The sequence below is a fragment of the Gobio gobio genome (assembly GCF_949357685.1).
Source record: "Gobio gobio genome assembly, chromosome: 16".
NCBI lineage: Eukaryota > Metazoa > Chordata > Actinopteri > Cypriniformes > Gobionidae > Gobio > Gobio gobio.
The window spans coordinates 24,556,319-24,568,828 of record NC_137109.1 but is presented as its reverse complement, the minus strand read 5'-3'; the positions used below and the strand labels follow the sequence as shown (position 1 = coordinate 24,568,828).

Sequence of the window (12,510 nt, the reverse complement as noted above, 5' to 3'; positions counted from 1 at the left end):
TATGCTTTCAAAGCTAGCTTGCTATTGCTAGCTTCTCCGAAATTGCCAACCATACATTTAAACTGCATCTTTAGTAATTGTTTCACTGATCCCTTGATCAGTGAAACAATTGGAAAAAAATGGAAAAAATGAACCTTGACCGATGCTGGTCATGGCAGTGGAGAGGGCCTGATTCTTCTGCTGATGCAGCAGGAACCAAACCAGAGCATCCTGCCAGAAAATATATGCTAACAACCCAGAGACCTGCATACTTTAATGTGAGGATCCAATCATTAGCCCTAAGTGTAGCTCATTATGTTCTTAGGACCACTGATGAACACAATCCTTATTGATCTTGTAACACTCAAGAAATCAAAGGCCTCTTTGGCACCAAGATGGCATTTCTTCAAGCCGCTCTCAATTTGTCAGTGCGGTTACTGAAGGACAGAAGAGAACATACCAGAATAAAACCAAAAGTACTTGATCTTCAAATCTTCATTTTAGAACATACCTCAATAAATAATACCCTCTCAGCTAAATGAAAGGTGTTGGAGATCCAAAATCAAAATGATTATTGCTGGTGATGGGTCAGTGCTATTTGTGGTACAATTCTGTCTTTGATTATTAATGATGCATCAGGAGTTGGGAACGAACCTTCCTAAATAATAATAGTTGCAATGAAGATGAAATAATGGTTGCTTTAGCCTTCCTTCCCCTCATTTTCCTTCACTTCGAATGAGGAAAATTAGTTTTGGAAAAATTGAGAGCATATGTATTGTGCATATATAATTACCAGAGAGACCGAAACTTAACTCTGATTCTAATCTCTATTAGTAGATATTAACCCTTGAGGCAAGTGCAATTTAAGAGAAAAAAGACTAAGCATTAATATCCAAATCAATGCAAAGCGGGGTGTTCATGCAAACCAGCAAAGAGATTACATTGTTTTAAAAAATTATAAAATTGGGCCAACAGAATAGAGGGACATTGATATTGACACCGAACTTTCAAAATAAGTCCTTGCTTGGGTTTCATTTTATTTTTTTATGACTCTGCTTGAACAAATCCTATAAACAAAGCATTTTATTGTTTTGTTAATGGGTTTTGATGACATACACTACATATTTGATGAGTACCAGCACAAAAAATTTATGCAAAGCTATTTTACCCAAAACAAAAAGGAGAGATTCGATTTTTTTTTGGTCAATTTTAGTAATTCTTATTTAGTATTATTAGAATGTTTGTTTCCTCAAATATGTGATAGTTACGTCACACTGTCTAATTTCTAGTTAAATTTTGAGTATTCAATTTAATATGTTGCTTCCGTTGGCCTAAACTAAGGTTTATTCAGTCATATTAAATTATGTTTTTGTTACAGTGTAGATACATCACATGCACACCGCTGGCATTAATTGGATTGGCCATACACAACATTACCTGCATATTTTAGTGTGATGACAATATCATGACTGCTTTACGCATGCATTTTAATAGCCATCTTCTCCAGTGACATGCACACAGCAGCTTCTCGCGTGACAATCCTTGCATGGAAAATGTGCAGGCTATTATGGAAATCAATTAGAGAGATGCAATTCATAGAACAAATTATGTTTGTGTACAATTTGTATTCGTCAGTGGCATTAGCATTGACAGAGTGATCAATGTTCTGTAATAAGTCTGCATGTGAAACGAGGTTGGGGTGTAGGCTGAAACTGGGAAAGAGATATCAATTAACAGGCTCTGCAAAAGTTCAGCAGCAAGAGCTGAGACTGCAATATCCTGATTCTAGTTCATTAACTAAACAGTGCCCATAGAATGCAAAATAATTGCATTCCACCAGCCAGATAAGGTGAATATGATATTGTTATAGAGGGTTCTTTATGATAGAATTACGTGGAGCATTAACATAGAGCTTGAAATAGATTGCATCTGTCAGATCAAATATTCCTTTTTTTAATTAAACAGTAACAGGAATAAATGTGCATAAACATGGTGGCATAATGGTGGTGTAAGCATTTTATAGGCCTATACTTTCTTGTCATATAACTGCATTGTATAAAGGGAGACACAGTCTTTCATGGTTTGTTCCTTTGATGGATGGATAGATAGATGGGTGGATGGATGGTTGGATAGATAGATTGATTGATAAATAAATATTTAGGGAGTGAAGTCTTTCATGCATTGTTCCTTGGATGGTAGGTAGGTAGGTAGGTAGGTAGGGGTAGGTAGGGGTAGGTAGGTAGGTAGGTAGATAGATAGATAGATAGATAGATAGATAGATAGATAGATAGATAGATAGATAGATAGATAGATAGATAGATAGATAGATAGATAGATAGATAGATAGATAGATAGATAGATAGATAGATAGATAGATAGATAGATAGGATGAATGGATAGATAAATAAATAAATAAATAAATAAATAAATAGAGTGAAGTCTTTAATGCTTTGTTCCATGAATGGATGGATATATTGAGTACAATTTTATTACATTTTCAATTACAACACATTTGCCATAATATATCCCTAGTCTGGCAATAATGGGATTCTTATAGGGATTATTTCCCCACTAATTAAGGCCTGAACACCCAAAGAAAAAGGTTAGAGGTCTAAAATTGTTAGTGTTTTGTTGTCTTTAAATTAGTTGACTGTATTGCTAAATGTGATTTATGGCTCAAGACTCAATGTCAGAAGATTACTGACAGAAATTAGGCTATAGTGTATAAAAAAAATACTCTCCCTATAAATCCCACAATTATTTATTATAGGTATAGGTAGGCCTATTATAGGTTTGTTGCCTTCGTATGCCTGTTGATAACTTTCTATTCGTCGAATGACCACTAGTGTTCGCTGTTTAGTCTGGTTTAAAATGAATCCTTGTCATTTCTGACTTGGATGGCTGAATGACACGGAATTATGACTTAGTTTATTTTTATTTTTGAATTAGCAGACATGAGATTACAACAGATGAACTAGCAGACCAACGACTCAATCGTTTCTTGATACGACGATTTAGTTGGGTTTTTTTTTAATACATAGGCTACAACATTCTCAGCAAAAGTAGCTAAAGAAACCACCTATATCGATAGAAAACAAGAAAATAGCATGTTTGAATAAAAGCACTCTTCAATCAAAACAGCGTGATACGTACCTGAAAAATACAATAGTTTCCCACAAATAAATCCCGAGTGCGAACATTGTGTCAGGTTGGAGATGAGTAGATGTAGTTACAGCTCAGAGCACCATACAATTCCTTCTTCTCTCACTTCTGAGGTGCACAATTCGTCCTTTGCTTGTTTCAGATTCCCAGAAAGGCCAAACAAATCTCACGAGCTGGTCATTTTCCCGACAGCGTCTGTGTAGGTGAAGCGGAGCTCCGGTTTCATACGGGTTGCGGAATTTCAGGTGGAAGCAGCGCTGATGAAAAACTCGATGAGATAAATTCAGATGTTCATTCCGGACGATCCATAGCAGCATTAGATGCGTAGTCGCCAAGGATATCTAAAGACGCTCCATCGCAAACATTTAAAACAAACGAAACTACACACTAAATCTTCTCACAGTGCCGGAATGCCACCAAAGTCATTGGAAAAAGATACATACGCGTCTGCTCGTTTCCTCCACGCTTCTTGTTACATGCATCCCAATGAAGAAATGTGTCGCTTTCGAGCCACACGTTAGTTTTTAGCTACCTCTGGCTGAGGTAGTCTGGTTTAGTACGTACTTGTTTCCCAGGGGTGAATTGTTAGTGCTGCATGAAGCTACTTCCATTGTCTGGTCCAGTTAAGAGACGCTGCTCATTTTGTTGTTTCAACGTTTTCTTGAATCCTCGACAGAAAAGCCCAAACGTTGATATTTCAGCACACAGGGTCTGTTCCATCGCTCAAAAGCCCCCCAGCCCCACAGTATTTCTTGCTGCAGTCATTTACTAAACTCAAAAAGCACCTCACACACTCTCAACACACGCCCACATGCTGCTGTCATTGGTCTGAATGGCACTCCAGACAAATGCCTCCTCCACGTATTGGAGATGGGCATTTGCCATATGTTGGACTTCGAGGGCTACGGTGTTTTGGGCCAATATTTTTTTATGTATGGAACCGTTTTCAGAAACATATTAGGATGGCAGAGCTGCTGCCTAACTCTGTTCAAGCCACCGGGGTATTTCTGACCAACCAGCTTGGATGTGTTCATTAGACTGTTGAGGAGATAACAGGAAATTTTTTTTTTTTTTTTTTTTTTTTAACACAATACTTTAACTTAAAAGGTAACACATTACCTATATGATTTGTTAAGATTAGTTGACATTAAGTTAACACGAATAAACAATAGGCTACTTCTACAGCATTTAATCTTAGTTAATATTAATCTCAACATTTAGCCTCCTAATACATTTTCAAACGAGACCTTATTTTTAAGTGTTACCTCTTAAAGGGTTAGTTCACCAAAAATGAAAATTCTGTCATGAATTACTCGCCCTCATGTCGTTCCAAACCCGTAAGACCTTCGTTCATCTTCAGAACACAAATCGAGGAGCCTAGAAATCTAGATGCACCCTAGCGGCAGGAAATCTAATTTGCAGCCCGGATCGTAGCAACTCTCCGTTGGCTTGCGAGCTGGAAAAACCAAACTCTGGTTAGGCCAATCACATCGTGTATAGAGTCGGTGGGCGGGTTTAACATAATGACGGCAGAGTTGCGGCTGTTCCGTGTGTTACTTGTAAACAAAGAAGCTGGTGAACAGCGGCCTTTCGAAACGGCTTTGGCCGCGACTCTGGAAGACTTGGAGTTAAGCTTTTCTCAGAGAAAAGAACAAAGAACGGCACTTAAGTCATTCTTAAAGGGTTAGTTCACCCAAAAATGAAAATTCTGTCATTAATTACTCACCCTCATGTCGTTCGACACCTGTAAGTCCTCCGTTCATATTCGGAACTCAAATGAAGATATTTTTGTTGAAAGCTGATGGCTGAGAAAGGCTTCAGTATAGGCCTCCATTGGCATTCAGTACATTAATACTCCCAAGACCCAGAAAAGGCACTTAAAACGTTGTTACAAAGTCCATCTCACCACAGTGACTCTACAATCATTTTACGATGCGACGACAATAGTTTTTGTGCGCAAAAAAAAATCAAAATAACACCTTTATCCAACTTGTTATTGCCTTCCGTGTGTGCCTCCACGGCGCATGCGCGAGAATATGACGCAGATCCGGCGTTCGGACAGATGACCCAGAAGCGATTTGTTGACAAGCAGAGGAAGACGCGCGTGTCTAAGCTGTTGGATTCTACATTGATCGTGCTTTAGGTCTCGGCGTAGTTCTCAAAATGGGGCTAGAGTGTGCATTTCATGGATTCCCGAACCCCGGCGCTACGTCATATTCTCGCGCATGCGTCGTGGAGGCACACACGGAAGGCAATAACAAGTTGGATAAAGGTGTTATTTAGATTTTTTTTTTGCGCACAAAAACTATTGTCGTCGCATCATAAAATGATTGTAGAGTCACTGTGGTGAGATGGACTTTGTAACAACGTTTTAAGTGCCTTTTCTGGGTCTTGGGAGTATTAATGTACTGAATGCCAATGTCAACCTGAATGTCAACAAATGGTTGGCCTGAATGTCAACAAAAATATCTTCATTTGTGTTCCGAATATGAACGGAGGACTTACGGGTGTCGAACAACATGAGGGTGAGTAATTAATGACAGAATTTTCATTTTTGGGTGAACTAACCCTTTAAGAAAGTAAGATGTGTTTGGAGTTTTGCCAACCGGACGGCCAAAGTTAATCTATCAACTAGCTCCGCTTCACTTTCTTCGTTCTGGTTGGTTGTAGTCCTATTCTATTGCGTACACTTTCCAAAACATCCGCTTTTCAAGATGCACGTGGAAATCTGTCTGATCTTAGACATAATCTTTGACTGCGAACAGCACTGCAAATTTGATTCTTATCTAATAGTTGTTGTTTTTCAAATGTTTGTAGATTTAAGTAACAAATGAGAACATATTTGAACGCTAACATTATTGAATATATTTTGAGACCATTGGTCTTCTTAATTATTTTCAGTTTGTTCAAGGTAATTAAAGCAACAGTTTTTTTCAATAATGGAAAAATATGTAAAAGTATGGTATTTGGGGTAAAAGGCACCATATTTAACACGATAATAAATAGTTAGCTGACTTTTCCATTTGTTGACATGACATGATTCAGATTGTAAGTATCATATATTAAGTTGAGTGTCCACCTTAGAGATAATGACCATATTTATAATGAAACCATCATATTTAAAAAAATATGATATTAATATCATAAAATATAATTTGTTCTTACTACTGTAAATCTATATTAAATTATTTTTGGATCCCCATCAATGCTTTCAGAATATTTACCTTTTAAAATGATTTAGTTTCTATATTTTAACAAATTTTAATGACAGCATATTTATTGAACAAAAATGAATTATTTTATTTGTCAAACTTTGCTAAAGTGATTGTATTGAACAAGTATTAACTTGGACATTATTCAAATCATATTATTTTAGCTAAAGTATTTGTATTAATACTGTGTGCCTTTTGCCCCATGCTGGTGAGCCTTTTACCACCCCATTCGTTTATAAGATTTTTAAACCAAATAAACCACTTTTATGATTTATTTTCACACAAAATCTGTTGATCCATAAATGTTATACAATCATACACTATGGGAGTAATAAAAAGCACTTTTTAAGGTGTGCGTTGTACCCTACTATTGTCTGCTACTTGTGCTTTTATTGTTAACTTGTTAAATTAACAGCTAAAGCCAGAAATCAGTATAATGTTATCATAAGTTTAGTTTAGAAGACATATTTTGAACTTGGCAGTTGTAACTAAATCACAAACCCTTTGCTAGAGAAAACACATGGTGTAATTTGACATATGATTCAAAACTGTATAGTTACTGATATTTATCCCATGTGACAACTAGCCCCAGCCTCCCCTTCATTATTCTTGTGAAGTTCACTGCAGTTTGGCTGTCCTGCTCAATGTAACTTAACTGCAAGCATAATAACAAGCAATCAGTGCAAAGCTGAAAGTGTAAAATAAAATAAAATAAAATAAACATGACGTAATCATAACAAACATATGTTTCGAAAACACTGTCACAGTGCAATACAGTCAGCATCCATGTGGTTCAAATATTTCTACCAATGAATAAGATACCTGAGAACGGAATAGCCTTGTTTTTATAAAAAATATTTGTTTTTTTAAATATTCAATTTTTATTAAATAAGTCATTGCTCTATCTCAAATGTATTACATTATTGTATTTATCTTGAAGTTTTGTTTAAGTGTTCACTGGATCAGTTTGAATCTGTGATCAATTACAGTTGTACCACTTGTATTTGTTTTTACAAAACTTTGACTCATAGATGCTTTGTATATCTCTGTCAAACTCTATAACACCTTGACAGCTCTAATATTTCATGATAAATAAAGAGTCTAGAAATTCAGTTAAATTTTGTTATCCGTGACAACACAAACAGAACAGAAAGAAGTGATTAAAGATATCAACAACTCAGCAGCTTAGACTGGGGGTAGATTCGCCTGTTCTGCATTGCACTGCCATTGTTGTAAGTGGGCCAAAACACTGACAGAATTGAATAATGTCACTTCTGACTGCTTTGAATATAGTATATTAAAACCTTTGAATCGGAAGTTAAGATTAAAAAGTGATATGCCATTAAAAAACTGCTAACACAAGCATTACATGCTGAACAAGCTGACGGAATGACAGGAATAATCGAAGAAAACACCACTATACACCCCCCCCCCCCCCTTCACATGTCTGTGTTGTACAGCAACGGAGAGCCAGATAATTTTATATATGATAAAATAACTTTTATTCCACTCTTTTAGTGAAAAAAAGGCTTGAACTTTATCTACCCCCCAAAAAAACGAATCATAAAACACTTTAATCAGATATCAGTAAAGAAGAAATGCTAATGTATTGTATAAAATATATATAAGGGACTGAATTAACTTGATTTTTATCTAATAAGAAAATGCTCCTAATTTAATCCGGTTGGTATGATCAGTGTGACGAATGTCAATTAGTTTTGATCAGGCACAGAAACATCTCACATCTTGTGAATGAGCTGACTGAATCATCTAGTATTTCCCAATCCACAGGCCACATTTATTTTCAATGTCTCTCTTATGTAACGTAACTGGGTAGGCATACGGTATGGAATTATTTGTATGTATGTTACTAATGAACTTTCAGTATGCACTGCTGTATCAGTTGTGATCATTAACCTGTATTACAAAACATCATAATGAATAAGTAACAGGTTATTTTCTACCCTGGTTTTGAGGCTCTCTCAAGAAACCCTGGGTTTTGATGAGCGTGCCGCACTGAAGACTTGGAAGTAAACGCCCACGGCTAGGATTGGATAATATTTGCATATTTAATGAGCTTCAGCTCCCCTGTGAGTAGGCTACACAGGGAATTGATTTGAAAGCATGTGGAGGAACGGCAAACGAAATGATTCGTCCCACAGGGCTCGCAAAATATCTTTATCAAACAAACAATGATTTATCTCTCATCCACCCGCGATTGATTGGAATGTTATATTTGTATTACTCGGCCCGCCCGATCGGTGGATATAAGCGCGAACCGTGCATCACACACACACACACACTCACAAACACGCCAATTACGTTGCAGACTGCATGATCAAAACTTCCGTGATTGTATTTTTTCTTCAAATATCAAGTCAAGAGAGTGATCTCACATAAAGAAAGGAATGTTATTTCACTATTTAAGATAGCCAGTCGGCACGCTTACGTTTTGGTAGCCCATCTGGAAAACACATAGCCCCAGGACTAATGTGGTAAGACAATGATATTAAATGATTAGTTATACCAGAAAGACTCGGCAGGCCAGATGAAGTAATAAGCGTTAATTTATTGACAGATCAGCAAGTATAATATTAAAGGGTAACTTCAGTGATTTAGCATTAAGCTTTGTATCAGTTGAAACCCCGTAGTATATTTGAATTATGGTACTTTCCCCCCTCGTATTGGCCAGAGACTAAAAACTACAGCCAATAGAAGGAACTTTTCCGCATGTTTTCAACCTGCCCACAGGGGAGAGATCTCGCTCACAGAATGTAAATGCGCTCAGCTCGGCCTCGGGCATTCATAACGGAGTGGTGCAGAGCAAAGTCAGTGTGTCAACTTTTCAATGAATTCCTATGAAAGTTTAGCTTCCATATGCGATCAGAAAACGCGCCAGACTGGACACGCGCTGAGAATGACCTCAGCTCTGCTCAGATCTTACTTCCCTCTCGTGCTGAACGAAGTCTGACTCATGCAGCTGCGTTTGTCCAGTGACTTTCGTTCGGCTCACACACTTTATTGAAAAGACACGTTTTTAATTGTAGTGTTTATTCTCTAACTGAACGAAATTATTGTATTATTATGAAGATCAAAACGACGCTGGGGGCGGTGTAGGAAGTGGCCTCATAGGCAAGCGAAGCAAGTGCATTCTGGGAGTTGTTTTCTTTCATCCACATGAGACAAAAATAAATTTACATTTAAAAATACAACACGTCTTTTCTCAGTCTAGAAGGCACCAAATTCAAAAATAATTTCACATTTCTACTACATAAATGACACAGTTTAAATACACATTCATCTTCCCAGCGCTGAAGTGCCCCTTTAAGAGTTTTTTGGTGTAGGCCCCGTCCGTAGCTCATGTCTAGAGGGTAAAAAACTCTGCATTTCCTGCCTGAAGATGAAGGCAGGGGCGCAGCCAACCCCTCGGGAGGTATGGCAGGGACCGTCCTGGTGGTGGTTGGGAGGATGGAAGTAAATGTTGGCGTCAGCATCTGCGAACTCAGACATGTGTAAGTACCGATCTTTTATATTAGACCATGATAGGTTAGATCTGAAGGTAATAAGTGACGTAAAATTTGAGTCTTCCTGGCAGAACTTAAGCTAGAGCTTTTATTTCACTTCAAAATGATGTTGGAGGCAACCACATTTTTGGAGGTCCAAATCGATGCAGTTTCAAAGGACTTCAAAGGGCTCTGCACGATCCCAGGCGAGGAATAGGTTATCTAGTGAAACATTGGTCATTTTCTATAAAAAAAAATTCAACATGGATAATAATAAGAATTGTTTCTTTAGCAGCAAATTAACATATTAGAATGATTTCACATGACATCACAGGAATAAATTACATTTTAAAATATAGTAATAATATTTTACAATATTACTGTTTTTACAGCATTTTAGATTCGATAAATGCAGCCTTGGGGAGCATAAGATACTTCTTTTGATATTATGATATTACATTTAAAGGGTTACACCTAAACTCCAATATTGGTCATCTAGTCAGGATGCTGTGTTGTGAATAATATTCAGGCATTTCCATAAGCCCCCAGTGCAACCCATACCTAAATGAAAAGTGGGCTTTTGTAGCGGCTGGCGTATCACTGTGACTTAATCAAAATGACTTATGATGGTCCATGGCCTACACGGCCCAATTTAGTTTTATGAAGCAGGCACTGGGAATATTCTTAGTGTAATCAAGGATATGTTTCCTCTGGAAAGGCCATGAATTGAAAAAGATGAAAATGTGTTGTATGCTTCATCATAAACGGGAGATTTTTTTCAGTAGGAAACACAAAGGCAGCACCAACTCATAAGTTCAATGTAGCGTGCTCATATTATCTCTCTCTTGATGAAACAGCTTGCTGGTAATCATCTCTGTACATGTGGTTCAGCAGCAATAGAAATGCACAATAAAACATCTTCCGCATGCATTTACAGCTGATAAATTAAACTGGTAAATAATGCGAGGACAGTAATCTGACCTTTGGAGGTACACTATTCTTTACAGCTGGCATCAGACTGACCTACCTATTTATATCTGTTTAAAATTATCTGGAAAAAGCTACTCATTGGGGAAATGGAGATGTAATTTTGCTCAAGCGTGACTGAGGTTCCCTCGCTTTCTCTCTATCCTAAAACACAGACCCATTTTAGCAACTGGGAAACACACTCCATCTCTGTATACAGCAGGATGGCACAACACGTTGATCATTCATGCTGAATGGGCACACCTGTGCCCGAGATATTGCATCCAGGAGCAAGGACACACTGGAGAGCCAATGCTAGCAGGTCAAACATGCCAATTCTGGGAGCTGTCAGCGATTTTTCTGCCCTCGCTGCAGCATCGTTGCTGATTTCCCTTTAGAAGGAACACCCTGCAACCGAGACGATTTGCTTGTTATGAATCCTCCATCCTGGCTTCAGTTTTAGGAGAATTATGTGTCTAGCATTTGTTATGGGGATGATAAATCCACCTGTCTCTGGAGTGAAAGAGCACATCCTCTGGTTCTCATCCAGGCTCAAAATGATCAGAGGGAGCGCGCGTCACTGATGCCATGTGACAAATCGGCAGAAGCCTATGCAAGATTATTTGTCTGTTCTGACAAATTCGTTTATGTGTTAACCGAGTGGCTTATGAATGACTCCACCAACTTGCCAGAGTAAATTACCGCATCTTGTATCGGACGCGAGAGCGTGCGTCTTGTAATCCGATGCAGCGGTGCCATCATGTCTTCAGAAGTATCTCATGCATATAAAGGGAGGAGAGCTGGCTCATTAATTTTAACAGGTGCTTTTTCAAAGCATCCACATGTACTGTTGTTGCACGCTTAAGATGGCTATGAAACCACTCCCTGACCGCAACCAGCCTTAACCTTGACTGATGGCACAACCGCCTCTGGCAATCACATTAAAAGCCACATTTGTTCATATTCGCACAGGGAACCACATTTTGCAATCTCCTTAATTTAGCCAGACTGATAAATCGCAAGGGCTGGTGCTTTACTGCCACAACGTGTTATGTCCCCTGCATTGACTGCCCTTGAAATGGGCACTGTCCTATTTCAAAAATAATACAAGAGATGCGTGTTTTGAGGTTGCAAAGACCTCTGAATAAGACCGCTTGGGGTGATCACTGGGAATCTGGGAAAAATCTGAGGCAGAGGCCCACTATAGGGGACCCATCTGATGTCATATTCTAGTTATAGGGTGAATTCAGGGTGATTTGGTCACTTTTTCCAAGTCATCTGAATGGCAAAAAGTGCCTGAATTCACCCCTTTTTGCCTATCTAGGAATAGAGGAACTGTTTTCCTGTAATGCAAAGACTAGAATGATGTCAATTACATCATTAACGAAAGGGATCCCCTTCTTAAAAATTTTTATATACCTTATATTATACCTGTATACACTCACCTAAAGGATTATTAGGAACACCATACTAATACTGTGTTTGACCCCCTTTCGCCTTCAGAACTGCCTTAATTCTACGTGGCATTGATTCAACAATGTGCTGAAAGCATTCTTTAGAAATGTTGGCCCATATTGATAGGATAGCATCTTGCAGTTGATGGAGATTTGTGGGATGCACATCCAAGGCACGAAGCTCCCGTTCCACCACATCCCAAAGATGCTCTATTGGGTTGAGATCTGGTGACT

At 38.1% G+C, this 12,510-nt stretch overlaps 1 protein-coding gene across 1 annotated transcript in view; it reads right to left on the bottom strand.

Annotated features, from left to right (window-relative positions):
* Nucleotides 1–3,904, bottom strand: part of glra1 (glycine receptor, alpha 1) — a 61,824-nt gene extending 57,920 nt beyond the window's left edge. The window contains exon 1 of the mRNA XM_079838241.1: nucleotides 3,133–3,904. Within this exon, the coding sequence (XP_079694367.1) occupies nucleotides 3,133–3,179 (47 nt within the window). The 5' untranslated portion in view covers nucleotides 3,180–3,904. The remainder of the gene's footprint in view (nucleotides 1–3,132) is intronic.
* Between the last annotated feature and the right edge of the window lie 8,606 nt (nucleotides 3,905–12,510).